The sequence below is a fragment of the Acanthaster planci genome, linkage group LG11 (assembly GCF_054643075.1).
Source record: "Acanthaster planci isolate LZ-2023a linkage group LG11, COTS_SCS, whole genome shotgun sequence".
Classification (NCBI taxonomy): domain Eukaryota; kingdom Metazoa; phylum Echinodermata; class Asteroidea; order Valvatida; family Acanthasteridae; genus Acanthaster; species Acanthaster planci.
The window spans coordinates 5,813,466-5,831,295 of NC_141787.1; the positions used below are offsets into that span (position 1 = coordinate 5,813,466).

Genomic DNA, 17,830 nt, shown 5'->3' on the forward strand with positions numbered 1-17,830 from the left:
GCAGCTCAACACTGCAGTGCCCCTCTTAAGACACAAAAGCCATGCGGGTCGGCATACTCTTGGCATATACTCGGGTCGTGTCCGAAACAGACTTCTGGACTTTCGACGAAGACCTAGACATGAAGCTGTGTACTCGAGATTCGGACGCGGTCTCGCTGAGACAAAGAAAACCCTTCTGTTCGCAGCGGTCGTGTTTTATACTTAAACATTCTTGGGCTACGTTTTCAAGGGACCTAGCTTCTTATTTCCACCTTTCAACATATGGACTGGACACACGTTTTCTCGGGAGTTGTGAGATCCTGCAAATAAAGAATGAAACACTCCGCAATGCGCATCATGAACCTCGAGGTCTCTACGGCAGATTTGGTTTGATGCTGTCACACTGTCGTTCACCAAGAAATGAAAATGAGAAATGCTTATTTAACAAAAATAGCTCATAATTTATACACTGTAACTACTTTTCAACAAATAAGGATGTAATTTATTTGAAATGCAATGATGTCTCTCGTAAACATCACTGACTTTGGATATACGACGGCCATAACACACACCTTATTACCGGGCCTGAACCCAGAAACTGCCGATGACACGCCGTGCGCTTTGAAGAATTTGCTGTGGTCGTTCTCGCATACCAGGCTGCCGTTGATGAGCGTGTAGCGGTCACCGGGCACCAGTTGTATGTGGCACGAACTGCAGGAGAAACATTTCAGGTGGTAGACCTTGTTGTGGGTGCGCATGACCAGCTCGTTCGCCGGGATTTGCTGGGCGCAGGCCGAGCAGGCTCCACTCACACCAAATAACCTGCAAACACCAAACAGCAAAAACGAATGGAAAAAAACAATGAATGAACTGAACTGCTAAGAAAAAAGGAAACGTATTAGAGCTGTACCTTGGAGCGGCTTTTGTTTAAGAAGAGGCAATACGCCGCCATAAACCGAAACAAGTTGGAATCAGCTGTGTATGTTGTAGGTGAAATATCACCTTTAGGCCTATGTGAAAAAGGATATTATTACCGGTGCGCGTAGCCTACTCAAAACAGTTCTGGTTATCAATTTTAACATCGAATCGATGTCTCCAACTTTTTCAAACGCAGAGTAGGCCTACTCCTTTTAAAGCAAAATGCAGTAAAATATCTTAAGTGGACAATTTATTGCGGAGAGTTGAAGAAAAGATAACGGCCGACAAAGAGTAAAGCCTTCTTTGCTGTAAGTCTGCATCAGTGTCCAAATTAACAAAATTCAAGTTAAAACTATGGATCCATTGTCATGCAGCTGAAGTTTTTTAAAAGATTGTTCTTATTTATATCAGTTGAACCTATACGCCAAACTGAAGGGCGTTCATTATTAATCGTTTCTCCCAAATGCATAGCCTTTCAACAGCAATCTATAAGGTAATTTATCTGAAGGTACTTTATAAGGAGTGCGCGCCTTAATTAGGCCCATTAGATTGTCACATAATTGCATTCAACGCACGATCCTGCCTCGGCTAATTACTACAACCTTCTAGTCCGCAAAAGGGGGAGGCTTCATTACAGCATGCATAACTATCGGGCAATCACAAAGCGACCGACTCAATTTTATCTGCACTTCACAATGAGGCCTGTGGGAATTGTACTTGACCCGTGGAATTATGATTTAACGATGAAAACCACCATGAAAGCTTTAAATACAAACTGGCCAAAAATATATTGCACCTCACACTGAACACGATTAAGTTTGTCGTCAAACAAAATGCACTGCATTGATACGAAGACACTGGACATAACTATGACAGTCCCGGTTGGTCGATCTCTGCAACCTCATTCTGAACCAACTTGACAACGGTGTAATTAAAGGATATTAAACCCCAACTGGGGTTTATTAGATTGTGCATGGTGACAGTGATGCATATGCCAAGCCGGGGAAGCGATTGATGACAAAACAGTAACTTTATGGAATCGGCGCGCCATGAACACGGGTATTAGGCCTACGTCTTGAAGAGCGAGACCTCGCCCGAGATGCCGCGGGTGAAGGACGTTCCTGAAGAACGGGCAATTTCTGTCTGGAAAATTGCGTCAAATCTCCGGCCTGGCAAAAAAAGGCATCGAAGAAAGGGTGAAGCCATCGCTGTCAAAAAATAAAGATGCCAGCAAATCAAAGATGTCAGGAGCACCCAGTTCAGAAAAACAAATTAGGCAGCAATGGCGCATTTTCATCAGACTCGCACTTCCAATCTTTAAACTTGCATTTCGTGACCTGAGAACAAGTCGGTTTGGATCTGGCATACTCGCTCCGGCCACGCATGTTACACAAGTGGTCCAATCGGGTTGGACTAGGAAATAAAACACCATGAAAATTCATTGTGCTTACGCCTGAAGTAGAAGATGGCTTTAAATAATCCAAATGAACGAACCAAACCCGTTAAAGGGACCTCAAGCAGTTCGCCATAATGTACAAAAAGTATGTACCGAGTGGACCGAGTACTCGTCTTAGATTACCAACACTGGTGAATCTTTCTTGCAAAACCAATAATTGATTTACAAACAGGCCATAAATCCTATACGTGTATTAGTGCCACTCTCTGCCGATATGAAAGTGGAGAAACACGCCAACGCCAGTAAAGGTTGGAAAATGGGTGCAGGGCGTAATAAACGGTTCACAAAACCATGGAAACCTTGGCTGTCAATTGGGCACTGCCGGCACGCCCAACCTTGGGGTATGCCTACATATACGGTATAGACATTAGACAACGCTACCAGAATCAAGCAGTTACTTGGTCGCGTTCAGTTTGCTGACCAAATCGATAATAATGGATCAATGAGTGATCGCTCTCAATTATACTCAACCTAATAAGTAAATTACCCTGACCATGAGAGCAAGGCCTTCAAAATGAGTCAATATGTTATTGTCAGAGTGAAACAAAGGACTTAATGAACGTTTAGTTTTGCTTTCTGCTTACAAGTCCTGTGGATACCAGTAAGACGACGGGAACTGAAATGCATTCTCAAGGTAATTAAAAAACACAAAAAAGTCAAAAGACAGAACAGAAAAAAAAGAATCACACGATTCCGCAGAACTGTAGTTGAAAGCAAACCACGAAATCCAGTTTAAAACATCTTCGGATTTCATGGTTAAAGTTTGTCTCTTTTTCTCAAACTTGTTATTTGGTCTTAGGCTCACACTGTCCCGTAACAAAGTGTAACATTTTTGCTGATGAAGTTTCGTGACCCTTGACCGCATAAAACGTCTAGAGCCGGTGCCACTTGGGATGTCTTTCGGTACGGTAAGTCATTCGTTGTGATGCAAATCAGATGTGAACAAAACTCGCCCAAATTTGACCAAAAAATTGTTGCATTAAAAACGAGCAGCTGGTAGAATGTGTGATTTGGGACGCCGTTGCGGATGCTTTTCGCGCAATTTGTTGTCTCAACGTTGCTGGCGACGATGCAGGATTACACGAGCAGGTGTACGCAGAGAATGCAGACAGGTGGCCTTTCGTCTGTAAATACTTCGAGACCTAACAACACATACAAAGCACCGGAAACTCTTCAAGCCGAATTAGCCCAGGGGGATTAGGCGATTGCTGAGAAGGAACTCCACACGGAGCTACCACTGCCTTAAAATAAATAAATAAATTATTAAGAAAAAGAAAGAAAGAAAGAAAAAGAACAGTTTAATGCCACATGTTCACTGCCTTTTTTTATATAGGCCTACTGGCTTTTGTTTAATTCAGCGTATTCGGGCCATTGAAATGATTTTTTTGGTCTTTTGGGAGGTCATTTGTCTATCTCGTTTGTTTCTTTCTGAGTTCTACGTGTATTGGCTTTTGTTCATCTTCACAATTGCCTTAAAGTGTGCGGAAATAACTCATAAACAACAGTTTGTTTATCCGTTTTAGATACTGTTTTCGCAGAGTGTTTTCGGTTGTATTCTTTGATTTATTTACGTGTTTAAATTATCCACGTATTGTATATAATTTTATGTTTTACCAGTCTGGATGTGTGGAGACCACGGTGATTGACAATGCTTTCAATTTCCCTCTACCTATCTGTTCATTGATGACAAAGAATCTTGAAGAATAAGCGCAAATTTAAGCTGTAAAACTTAGGCCGTTACTTTAAAAACTGAGGGGTCAAAACAATAATGACCCAGAATCTGGATCCAAATTTGCTTCATCCTTTCTATTCTAGCGGCTCATTTAAATTCCTCTTTTTGACTCGGACAAGGGTTAAAAGAACCCGGATTCAGATTCCGAGTCAACCCGACTCGGCGGTTTTTTACAATAAGAGAGGTATAAGAACATCTGGGGCGACGGATCGACGGCGCTCACGGGCGGTCTATAAAAAGGGCACGCGTATTAAGTCAGGCTGGGCCGAAATAATTGATCATTGGCCTGTTAACATCATCACGCCATGACTGTCATCATCAAGACGAGCCATCAAGGCAAGTCGTTTAAAGTGAAGACATCACCGTCATCCCCTGCAACACAGAAACACAGCAGCCCCTTGTCTCGACTGATCATGCAGCGCGTTTTACTGTCATTTTGACAGAACTGCCTCTGAATGCAATCCAGGTCGTCAAATCAACTGATGTCGTTTTCACATCGATGGACAGAAGATGCACACTCTGCCAAATCGGTCTTCTGTACTTCATTTTGAGGTCTGTTACTAAAAAAAGGGTGTTTTAATTTGGATTTAATTCTTACATGACAATGTTATGTTTTCATAGAGTATGTTTTCTCGGGTTTTACTGGGCAGAAGCAAGGTTGCGGTGTACATGTACATGGCGATAAACGATGCATATTTTCGGCGGCGTGCGCATATGATAATGAGAAGTGCTACTGGTGTCTCAAGGGGGGGGGGTTGAAAGAAGAAGCACTCCCCAAAACGTGATGCGGGGGCAACTGGAAAAAAGTGTCAATTTGTTTAAAGTGACATTGTTAAAAGAGAAAAATGGGGTAGCCAAGCTAACTGAAAACACGGAGACTGTGTGAGCTTTTGTAGCGACAACTTCTTAATCAGACGCATGGGGGAGGGGCGCAGTTTAGTTGCACAGTTAAAGTAAGCAAGATTAAAGGGAGCGAGGGCAAGGTGTCTACTTTAACCCCAAAAGTCCCCCATCCTCCAATTTTACTAGATTTTTTTTTACACATACCCTGGGGGTTAACACTGTAAAATCTCAGTCTCAACGTGTTCCTATACATCCCTGAATCGCGCTGAACTGGTGCTGAACAACGCACCGAGCCCAACATGCGATGCATAAAGATATGCACAAACCCTCGCGCTTGCAAAACGAATTATTGTAGCCCATTGATCCTGCACAGAGTACATACAGCGGTATTTATCCGTCGTGACTGGACATACTGCAGCATGGTTATAATATTTAAAAAAATCTCCACACGGAGTGATTCGTTTCACTGCGCCCTTTATGAGGAGGCTAATGGAGTTTTCGACTGCTGCACGCGCAATGCTCATTCACTCTCCATCTCACACATGCGCCTGTTGGACGCACATCGCACCCGTGCGGGGTACTTTTTTTAACCGGGGACTTTTTTTAACCGCGGTGGCAACATGGCATTGGTACCCGCAACTTCAGCAAAGAGGTTTAAAGTAATGAAATTTAAAGAAGAGGGACTAATGTTAGCCGAAGATGGGCCCAAGGAATGCGAACAATACAGGCAATCGGGTTGTACACTTTCGTTTCTAGAAGACCCATTTACCCCTTTTTCGGTTTGAGAAGCGTAAACCCAGTCTACATGATTATTTCATTCCTGGTACAGAAATCCGAGTCAAACCCCTGCTGAAAGATAAAAGGAAAAAGAACTTTGAAATGACACAACCTGTGCAATGTTACCACAATGCCTTTATTTTAATTTGACTTAATTTGGATTCACTGCAAGGTGTTTTTATTATTGTCTTCGCTGCACAACACGGTCGCTGGGAACGGTTTGATGGATTTAACACACGTATCACTTGCCGTATGAATCTTCCGCCTTAAGTTAACTAAGCCCCAGGTATCACTCTTGGAGACAGGGGAAAAAACCGAGGAAACACTGACCTCAGCGAAACAGACCACGACCCACAATGTAACGAAAGTACCCGCTAAAAGAAAACATAAAAATTAGATCGCCCGAATCGATGTTATCTTTCGAATCCACCAATATAATGATGGCGTATAGTGGTCCCAACATCTCTGCAGCAGCATTTTCTATCTGATGATGCGATGAAGATGCCGTCCTCCATCACTCACGACGGCAAGCTGGCCCGGGGGGCTGCATCATTCCCATTAAGGCAATCCACCTTAGTCACCACACTACACTTCGGCTCTGACACTATAAGCTTATTGTGACTCGGCCATCGTCAATTATTAAACTGGATTCCCCGTACGTCACCGTTAATAATAACGCCAAGCCTCTCCGCTAATGCATTTTTAGAAATTAGCTTGGCTCATATCAAATATGGAGGCGCTGAAGTTAAGGTTAAGAGGGCTTCTCGTATTATGAGACGTGCATAAGCCCTTCCGCAGACGACCTTATCAGAAAGCCTGGTTCGACCTGTTCACGTTGTGGTAGCTATGAGAGTCGGGTAAATCGCATACATATACTGCTTTCAAATTCAAGTCTGATTTCCATTTCAGTGCCCCCCCAAACGGGTCACAATGCCGTCCCCTTTTTGTAGTTTCCCTCTTAGGTGGGCAATACGCCTCGACGGCAACCCTTTTAAAAAGAGTCGATTCAGTGTTTTAGTCCCCAAGGGTGGTGGGACTGGGTCGCTTCAGACGTCCCTCTTTTCCCCGGCCTCATTCAACCAGACAGTGGACTCGAATGAAAAGAGTAATTGCAGGCGCATGGATAACGCGGAGAGTGGTTGTGGATGATGGACAAGAGAACTAACTCGGGATATCTCTGGCACTCCGTTTCAATCAGGTTCCGCCCCATTACTTCCCATTGCTAGCCGGGCGCTATATTGGTAAAAGCTTCGAGGGTGAGCCTCATTTTAAAAATAATGTCAACCGTCAGTTTTTTTTGTAGACGTTTTAATTTGTGTGAAAGAGAAAAGAGAAAATGGGAACTTCTGTGTATTATTCTGTGCACATGCGAACGCGACAAAATTGCGGTGTGGGTACAGACTAATGGAAGATAAACATCAAGTGCAAGGTGAAAGCTACTTGTAAGAACACGTGTGCTGGGCTAATGCGATCTTGCTCCCGTGGGAGAGGGGGCAGGCAGTCTTAGACAGCAAGCTGGGAGTGCTGTCCGCAAATCGATGCAAGCAAAATAATGGACGTGATGGGAAAACGACGCGGCCCACTGGCCAAGAAAGTCCTTTGATGGACTTTGGATCCAACCGCGTCTTCCTCAAAGCACTATACATGTATATACGCTACACGCAGGCACGGATGGACGCTCCTAACTTCCCCGAGAGATTTGATTTGGAAATTTATGGGGCCCTCAACGATAGTGCACCTTATTTTAACGCAGCTCTGATGCCTATATATTTGCAGAGCCAACTCAAATCTGCCAGCTTGGAAACATGTTAATATTATAGTGCTACCTTGAGAAAAATACAACGCCGGGAATTTCCTCCGGAAACACGTACATTCGCCGTCACCCAATACCTACTCCTAACCAACATCGACCGTTGAATGAAAGATGGCTTAATTGCACACACATATGAGTACATATACGCACAAATGAGCGACATAAAAATTCCATAGGGATGAACACAAAAGTCATTAGTCGGAGACAGAACGGGTTATTGACCATCGCCCAGGCCAGGTCAATTGGCACTATGAACATCTAACAAGAGAAGCTCGGTACAACAACAGTGGACGCTCATTGTTAGCGCACTGTGTTTCTTTTGTGAGATATTCGTAGTGTGGAAAACTATTGGTGATTTTCAAAGTTTCTTGTATAAAATGATTCTCAGTTGTTGTTTTTTTCCAAAGTTGTGAGGGCATGGTGTTCGACATTTAGTGTGTTTTAACTGTACGCGGGCACACATCCCTGCCACCCTTAAATGTGACCCTACGAATGAATATACTTTTTTTTTAATACTATACTCGTGGTGTGATGAGTGGCATTAAGCCGTACCCAAGGCTTGGGGTTCAGAGTATCGATCGTCCAATGCACTTTCAAATCCCCCTTACCACAGCAACCCAAACAGCGTCCGACAACCAGACAGCTCCATCCAACCGCTACAAATCCTGTGCAGGTTATGGACTAATAAAGCTTTTTTTTATGTGTGTCCCCATCCTTCAAAACCGTCGCCGTCCTTAGAGAGGCGTGACAAAAGACGGTAAAAGGGGCGAACTACCGTTAAGAGGTGCTGTGAGTGTGGAGAGGTCGAAATAATGCGGCCTGAAAGCCTCAGCCCCGGATAATTGCACATTTCGGTGCCTATTCAGACAGCGGGTATCATCTTCCTGCAGGGGCCCGTCTTCTTTATCTCTTTAACACTATTGTCACCTTACGTCTTTCCGGTTGAATGGAAACCTAAATCCCTTTATATTGTCGTCCTGGCTTACACTAAGCTCTTACTGAGTTACTGTGCTAGGCACACACACCTTTCAGGCTACTTTGAGAAGTCTATCAACATGTCAAGGAGCCACATTATACATCACTCTGAAAAGTTTCACGTATTTTCATCTTCGAGATATCGTTTCTGTTTGATAGCAATGGTATTCAGGTTCAACTCTCTCAGCACTTTCGACGGCCAGATTTTACAAGAGCCACCAGGGCCTCAGCTTACACAGCTTCAAGATGACCGGACTGTCACTATGGGCACAGGGTTTGAAGGATGCACACTTTCCACTACCCCGTACTTGTCAGTACAAATAGTTTTTCACAAACTGACACAAAGGGTTTGCAAACCGATAATTTTCTGCGAGAAAAGAAAAGCGTTTTCATGCGTTTCCTTTTCGATGAAAAAAAAAGTACGGACAAATACGGCCGTTTCACAGAAATGCGTCACCAAGAGTTTGCAACGTGTTGGCCAGTCACAATGCGCGGATTTGTCGACCCAAAGGGTCGACCCAAATTTCGCGCGTTATGAATGGTATAAATGGTTTGCACAAAATCAAATCAATTAGTCCCCTTTGTCGCATGTCAACGTGCAGGTACCGTACGTTATGTGAGGAAGAAGCTGTCAAAACAAGGAACAAGACAATGGTTAACGCAACGTCTACGCGGTATGGGCTACTATCAAAAGTGAAAAACGAAAGTCTTGGTTTTCTGCAACACACGGTGATAGGTATGAACTCTTGACAACCAAGGGTTCAACTGACGTAACGATAACAAGTCCCACCACATTCACTAGCCTGCGCTCGAGGAAGTGATGGTCGAACTGCAGCCTTGGAAGGAGCTCACTCATGATTGTTGGGGAAACCAACAATCATGAGTGAGCTCCTTCCAAGAAGGAGTTCAACTTGAGTTCAACCTCGACCCCATGGGCTGCGTGCGCATTCCTTCACTAACCCCTGGTCGTGGAGAATATGAAACTGACGCTGACTTATCCGAATTTAAATCTCCCAATAGTAGAATATTTAAATCTCACAATAAAAGGGATTAAGATATCGTTAGGTGTATGGTGGGAAGCAACATGGGAACGAGGTTGACTGAGTCGCCATGGTTAAGAAACCCACCCGCATACGCTTTCTACATGTGCTACTGCATGGACGAAGGCAAACCTTCTTGACGAAAATTAAAAGGTCTCATTTATTGAGGTGTGCCCAGAAGAGCCCAGATCTCAGCCCTCAACAGCTTGCAAACAAACTGAAATTTAATCATTGAAAAGGGCCTGTATTCGTTCAGTTTTATCTTTATTTCTTACACTGTCCTCCTGTTTGCATTTTGATGATTCGTCATAGTGTTGACATTTTCGGAGAGAAAAAACGCACTCTCTATTCGAATATCGAAACTCATTCACCTGATGTAGTCTTTCTTGCAGAGGATCATGCCGCCCTTGGAGAAGCAAGAGGGGCCCACTTCTCCCAGCTGCACACTGCAACAGGAGCACTTCAGGCAGCCCGTGTGCCAGAACCTGTCCACGGCGTGCAGCAGGAACCGGTCCACGATCTTACAGCCGCAGCCGGCACAGCACCTGACCACGTTGTTGTTGTTGTTACTGTTGCCCGCAGACCGGCTCTCTTTGCTGATCTCGCTTTGAACTGCAAGAGAATCCATTCGCATCACCGCCAGTCAATAAATGGCTACATTATAAAAATATCCCAAGTTTTTTTTTCTCCTGAGACGTGGGAGACATAGCATGCCTTATTACCTTTTAACGAATTTGTTTATAACAGTCCTGGATCCTCCAATTTTAATGTAACTCGCATATCCTGGGGGTAGCGGCAAGGAAAACACAGTGTTCTTGATAATGACTGACTATATATGGCGCACCCCTGTAATCAGGGGCCGTACAGCACCGCACCATTTTCCCCCCTCTCCACACGCCCTTGATTACACGCCGCCAGTTGTACACACACACGGCGAGTGTAGTTTACCCCCCATGCAATATTATTTCCACATCAGATAGTTGATTAATGGCCGTACTATCTGTAACTAAATTATTTTTGTACAAGCCCGGGTATAGCGTTCCCTTACGCCGTGAACATCTGGTGCTTAACGCTTTATTAGGTCTGGGCAGCCCCAGACAAATTTGATAAAAATGGGCAATTCATCATTTGGCCGAGTCAAGGCATGGTGCGGGCTGGTCGTGTGTCGCGTGCCATCCACGCAAATTGCTAAGTGCATGCACGAAGCGCATTCCAGTCGCAACGCCACCAGAAGTATGATCCGTACATGTTCAGTGCAACACAACCTCGTGGCTCGAATGCTTCAATCTATATTTAGGAACTTCAAAAAAGCGCGCAAAATGCAAGACAGCGCCTTTAACGTTCTTTCCAATGCAGTATCTCAATTTGGAATTTCTCCAGCAACGAACGAGTTGAAAGGTCCGCGTAATGTGTAAATATTGTCCTTACCAAACGTCCCTAGCATACTGTGCAACCCTTTTCAATGTCTGAACTTTGCACTCAAATGATTCCCGATCTCAAGAGAGCATTTCAATGTTATTAACGGATACAAAGGTCACGTGTGATGCATCTCAACTTGAAATTAAGTGGTTGGTTGACAGAAGAAATTATTACAAGCGCGTGCGGTGGGGTGCAGGTGTGTGGCTTGCGGAAGGATATAATCTTTTGAAATTAAACGTAATGTTTTGCTTTCTAATGCACGTATTAAAATAACTGGGTGACGATATCACATTTACCTGTCGAACTGTTTTCACAGTATTTTTTCTTGGTAATGGTGAGAAACTATTATTACACGCATGTCATGAAATTAAAACCTTCTGTAATAATTATTTTGAGTTCTTTTCACTCCTTATAAGGGATGCAGCAAGGCTAATGCAGTTATACTATAATAAATATTAATAATTTATAGTTTCATTACCACACATAGTGTGCCATGGATGTCTGTTGTAATGCACCAATGTCTTCATGAAGCGAACGGACGAAACCTAATTGTGGGCCCTCACGACGAACACATAAAAATATTGATTCTTGGTGGGATTTATATCCTGAATACAGCCCCCCCCCAAAAAAAACAACAACTACAAGCAGGGTTGTAAATATCACATAAATTGCACAACAGTGGGAGCTATTATTAATTGTTATTTCCCTTCAGTAGATTGGTAAAAATACTCAATAATCTATACTGTTCGAAAATCGAAAACTGTCCGAAAAACCGAAAATAGTTGTGATTTCCATGATCTTTCCTTTAACCACACGTGTTCATGTTGTACCGGTAGGCAGAACCAAAACAGTTCAATGTGGCTGGCACATTGTGTAATCTGGTGAATACTGCAGAAAAATCCAGGAGGAACACCATCCCCTCAAAATAAAGGTTAGTGAATATCGACAACACGACGTATCATAAACACCATCAGGTTTGTTTGTCTATCGGATAGATGGATGAGACTGAAATTCACGTGTACTTTCATTTTGTTATCGCATTTTTTTTCGAGGGAGGAGATTGAAATGCATGTGCCCATTTACATATGTTGCCGATCGGTTTGCTGCAAATATCAAACAGGCCGATTATTTGACCTCGTCTGACACGCTCAGAGGTATCATTCATCACCATTCATCATACTTTCCTACGTAAACTGCTTTGAATGAGCTAGGGTAGACTGTATTATGCTATTCTACTTACCCACATCGCAGCCAGCTACCGGGTCCATGGTTTGCGTCATGGCTACTGTCGTACTATATCCTGAACACTCCACGTACTTGAACACTCCTCCCCTCCGATTCCTAAATGGTTGACATAAATTCGGTTGGCTTTGGTTGACCTCACCAAGTTTTGGCTTAATTATTTTTGTCCGCGTGAAATTAAAGAAGTTTGTATCGGTCTTTCTCTCTGGTAATGTGTACAGCATATGCGTGGGTTTTGGGATATGTGTTTTCGTTTTGTTTTGTCGCCAACAAGTCAAAGTCTAATTATATCTTCTCGGCATATCACAGTAATCAGGCACCTGTATATCGTAATCCAAGTGTACATGTACATGCAGTGAAAGCGTCTTGGCTGCTGCCCCAACCGAGCACTAACGCCAGTCGTAGGCCAACAGCATCCTTGCTCTGCTATATGGTCCGACCAGCTCACTGTTCGGTCGGCGATCGCAATGTCCCCCTGATTTCCTTGGGGTGCACGGGCTTGTTCGAAGCACACGGGTCATGCAGGGACCGGCAACGGAGTCTAGTACTTGCACTCAGATCTTGTCCTCGCGTGATCAGGCAATATTTGAGAAGTTGAACTTGCAGCTGAAATGATACTGCAGAACAGTGCAGGGACGTCTGGTCAGAGAGCGGCGAGACATCAGTCGGTCGGTGTACTCGGGTGTACTTGCGATGTGCGGTCACTCCATTGTACGTGTCGGCTGTGAAAGGCTTCTACCTGTCGGTGGGAAAAGAGCAGCCTGGTTCACATGTAGTTCTCGACATCAATTATTAGGCTTTCAGCGCGAAATAGCGACACAAACACGGGCTGCATGTACTGTACAGTTCACCACTCCGGTGAAGGTGCTATACAGTTACGCCGTGTGTGCGGCTCGTTCCTCGGCATGGTACATGTACGTGCACCCTGTACAAGAGGCTGGGCCTCCGCTGCACTCACGACGTGACGACTGAATGACCGGAGGAGCGCCGGTCGAAAACAAAACGCAGTGTGCTGGGGTGGACGGCTGAGGCGGTTAATGATTACATGGCAGTGGCGGGAAACGGGGGCAGCCGAAGCCGGTTTGTGTGTACACACATCCAGTCTGCGCGACGCTGAGTAATGAACTTGCCATTCAGAGCAAATCACATGTGGTTTAAGCAGGCAACAAAAGGGGGGCTTTCAGCGAGAAATAAATGGCCGCATTTAATATGTCATGTGTTATTATAGTTTTTTTCCCCACTCATTCGTATGAAATGGACGCGTCCATTCAGCGCTGAGGGTAGAGCTTTTTACAGGGGTGGGTGGCGTCTCTCTCCCTGCTTGATAAGCTCATTTTGATGAACGGCTTGCTTGCTCGTTAACGAGGTAAACATGTTTATGGTGCGGGGAAATACATTCAGTGAAATGTTGGAATGGATATTAATTAATGGCTACAAGGATTCGTTAAGCCCCATTGAAAACAGACACAGCACAGGGTTTGGGGGTTTGTTGAATGGCACGACCAACAATAATTAATGAGTCTAGATGCCGTCACACCAAGCCTTCACCACTCAAAATAATCAATTACACTACGTCTCTCCTCAGTAATCACTCTCCTCTTTTTTTGCTTCTGCCATTTACGAACCCAATTATTCGTTCGATTCTAATATCTTCGACCATTTAATGCCGGATGGGGGAACAGCTGCGCGCAACGGCATTCTTCCATCAATAAGGAAATGAAGGTACGTGATGGCTGTGACGAGTTTGGTCGTGCTGGACTGGCTGAGCACTAATGCAATTTCGCTGCTTTAGATTGAAAGCTCCTCTTGCCATAATGCCTCCTCTTGATAAAGTGAAGGCCCAAAACAAGCAGGAGATTGCACCGAGGCTTCCGGCATTTCATCCGTTCATTTCCACCCTCAATATCAATCACGCAAAGTGGATCTGCTTCCCCCTACTAGCCTCTCCCAACACGTGACGTCACTTTGATTTAGCTTATTATTATTATAGTGTATCCAGCCACGAGTTGATGGTTCTCGTTTAACCTTCATGATGATAAATCCCTCAACAAATCATTACCCTGATCACATAAGGACATACGAATTTAGATGTATCTATTTGGCCACATTATGAGCAGGTCTGACTATTTAATGAAAATCATGAGTTGTAGGTGAACTTACTTCATGAAACTAACTGAAAAAAACTGATGTGAAATAACATTTCTAGGGAGTGGTTCAAATGGTTACAATGCAGAAAACTTCACCTCATTCCCATTGATATTGCACGGTGCCTAGAGGGCAACGTTGTGTTATCATGTCTGACAAAAATTACTGAGTGTTTTTTTGGGTGCATTCTCCATATATAACCAGCAATTAAGACTCCTTGTTTTCGTCAAGAAGCGTGTCCAAGACCTCGAGGAAGAAATCAGCAAAGCGGGGGCGGGACCGGGCAGTTCATGAAGGGCTGTATAGGGCGCAGCCTCGCTGTGGAGGAGCAGCGAAGTTACACAAACCACGCCAAGACGTGGCGGGGCGACAGGGCATCAGACTGGTCGCAAAGGGAATTAACTTAGATCGCCTGTTCTTACACCTCCAAATACCAACAAGGGTTGATAGCCATATTGAAAGGTGATTGGCGAGAAGTGAAGTTGAGGCCTTCCCATCAGGGATGGCAGGGCCGGGGATCGTGCAAGACGTTTGCGAGACAAGGACCGGTGAGGGAAGGGCAGAACCAGGCGGAGCGAGGCAGAGCAAGACCGAACAGTGCCAAACAAGACGAAGCATGGTAAAACAAGGCAAACCACGGAAGGCGAGGTAAGCCATAAAGAGGTCGAGCTCGACCGCCAAACGCATAACATGACGAAGCATGGCAAAACACATCAAACTATAGGCAAAGCGAGGCAACACAACGCAAAGGCAAACTAAAAAGGAACTACATGGAGCAGGACCAATCAAGATGAGGCATGGCAAATCCAGCAAAGCGAGGCAAACCAAAGTCAATAACGCCGAAGTTCGGTACTGCAAAACCAATCAAGGCAAAACAAGACGAAGCAAGCAAAACACAGCAAAGGCGGCAAAGGGAGGCCAAGAGACAATGCATAGCAAACCAAGGCAAATTAAACACTGCTGTGGCCAAGGCAAAAACATGGCAAAGCAAGGCAAACCCAGGCCAAGGGAGGCAAGCAAATACAGAAAGACTGTAAAGGAAGGCAAAACCAGACAATGAATAGCAAAACATACACTACAGGGAAAAGCAAGGAAAGTTTAAACGATTGATGACAGGCCAAGGCGCTAGGTAGAAAAAAAGAACCAAGGCAACATGAGGTAAGGGAAATCCAGTCAAAGCGAGGCAAAAAAAAGTCAAACATAAGGCAAATTAATCGAACCAATACAAAAACGTATGACAATACAGCGCAGAATAAGGCAAAGCACAGCAACGGGTAAAGTTAGACCAAGTACCCCAATAATGTTCCATTTTTATTACAGATTCGGACCTTTTTGCGTCATCTTCTCTCCACAAGCAATAACGAAACTTCTTCCCTGACAAAGGAAGACTATGCGAGCCGATGTAAGGCATCCTCAGCACGGCGCAAGGTACTCAAAGCTCCTAAACCTTTTCAAGTTTCATCTCCGTGTGGGGCATGGAACTTTCCATCCTCCAGTTTTACGACAGAATGCTATGAGTTAATTGACACTTTAGAAATAAGCTGGCTAAATTTGTAAGTTAACGCCGGATGACGAAGTTAACTTCGCGTCGTTGTATGTCTTGTGTGCATGTAGGGAGGGTACCATGGAGCCTGTGGAGAGACCCCCGGTCTTAACATCTCATCCCATCAAGACAATCCGCTCCGTCAGCATTGGCTGATTGCCTCAACCAGCTCACCCCCAGGTCTCCGTCCACATTAAAAATTTGCTGGAAATTGACGAGTATTTGTCAGCGTGGCGTACAAGTGGAAAGCGATAATTGGAGAGCAAGAGATCTTGATGACATGTTAATGCACTTAGGCGGACAGCGTATCGCCACTGGGCGCTGTCCCCCTATTTCAGACGAGTGACAGGCATTCTCGACATTCAATAGTTTTCAGGAACACCACCAGCGCCAGCCTACGCAATCGCTCCCTACACAGAACAAAGACTTTCAGTAGATCTAATTTTTAAATGAGGGGAATTTCAAGATATCCTTTACAGAATTGCAGGATTATAGATTCTAATCATTCAATGGTGAGTGTGACGTGGTACCAGAAAAACACGTGACAGCGTTATCAGATGAAAGTAAAGTGAAAGGGGCGTTGCCTTTAAAGTTTCTGTCAGGATATGGCAATCACGCCAAATAGGTTTGTACTGATAGTGACTCAGGACAGAATAACGATGAAAAGGCTGACAGATATTACCGTACGACTCTGGTGGTTTTTCTTTTACATGCAAAAATACTGTGCTTAATGTCAAATCGGATTTGATTTCATCTAGGAGTCACTGGGCTTCATATTTAACTACTTTACAAACTTTCTTTTTCCGGGTAGAATTATAAAGGGAAGTGCACATCCTGAACATGATTACCCTCAACTTCTCAAGAACCTGCTCTTTGTGGAATTACGGGCAGTTTCTTCTTTGTTTTCATCTTGCAATGATTGGTAAACTTCAACAAAAGTAGTATGGAGGTAAACTGTAGTTTTTCGATCAGATCATTAATTTCAATGACACGCTAAAATACTGAAAACTGTCCAATTGATAAACAATCCCGTTATGAATGTGTTCAAGGTTTCCTAATCCTGTAATAAGTTGCCATAATTCTCATTGAGGGATCTATTTGATCAGTTGGATTGTTATCCCTTATTCCCCGATGGACACATTTTTGTCTCTAGTTTCTCCAAAGAAGGACTCTCCCCCTTTTACCAAAAAAGATATAAGAAGGCATTGCACTCAGTAACGTCTATAAACCACACCATTCCAGCAGACTGCATAAGCTAGGATTTCGCATGGTAAGACAGGGCAGTAACTGGAATATTCTCCATATGAAACAGTCAATAAAGGAGATATTGAGCCGAGGGCTTTTCTCCCCCTATTCATTCTATTCAAGCCATCGTGTATACATATACATGAGGCGAACGTGCGCCTGCACTTTTCAAAGAAGTGCAGTCCAGTCAACCCGGCTTCAAAATAAAAAGCTTTCGCCTGTCAGCTCGGGCCGGGATTCCCTTGCCCCCCTGTCTATCTGGGTTTTATGTCCAATTTGCTTGTTTCGTTATCCCCCCGTCCCCTCGGGCGGCAGAGCTCGGCAATCCAGGCGGCTCAGCGCCGGTCGATCGTGAGAGCCACTCGTATTGTGTTCGCTCATGGTGGCTGATTCAGGACCCTGCCCGAGCACGCAGTGAACTGCACGCGCGGAGGAGTTCTAAGTCAATTTTAGTTCCTTTTTCACCTATGTCGTCGTAATGGGACAACCCCGAACAGAAATCAACCTAACAAAACTAACTCTCAACAAATCCTAACCCCCTAAATGGTAGCCAACTTTCCATTGATGTAGTCGAGTACTTTTCGAGTATGTCTACTAACTTCAATGCCAAAGATTGAACCAGTCAGGAGGGAGCAAAGCTCAAGAACATGGACATTTTGATGGTATATGCACACCGGTAAAATTACAAAATAAATCAAAGCCT

General features: G+C 44.3%; 1 protein-coding gene and 1 long non-coding RNA gene across 3 annotated transcripts in view; one reads left to right on the forward strand and one right to left on the reverse strand.

Annotated features, from left to right (window-relative positions):
• The window catches only part of LOC110987538 (LIM domain transcription factor LMO4.2-like), a 53,407-nt gene that overhangs the window by 9,306 nt on the left and 26,271 nt on the right, over window positions 1-17,830 (reverse strand). For both annotated transcript variants that reach the window (XM_022250335.2, XM_087143252.1), the window contains 3 exons: window positions 12,193-12,933; window positions 9,905-10,145; window positions 552-801 (listed from right to left, as the gene is read on the reverse strand). In XM_022250335.2, the coding sequence (XP_022106027.1) occupies window positions 552-801; window positions 9,905-10,145; window positions 12,193-12,418 (717 nt within the window). In that variant the 5' untranslated portion in view covers window positions 12,419-12,933. The remainder of the gene's footprint in view (window positions 1-551; window positions 802-9,904; window positions 10,146-12,192; window positions 12,934-17,830) is intronic.
• Window positions 12,928-17,265, forward strand: LOC110987539 (uncharacterized). Its single transcript, XR_002599299.2, has 3 exons — window positions 12,928-14,987; window positions 15,660-15,767; window positions 15,954-17,265. It is a non-coding gene; the product is annotated as an uncharacterized LOC110987539 (long non-coding RNA).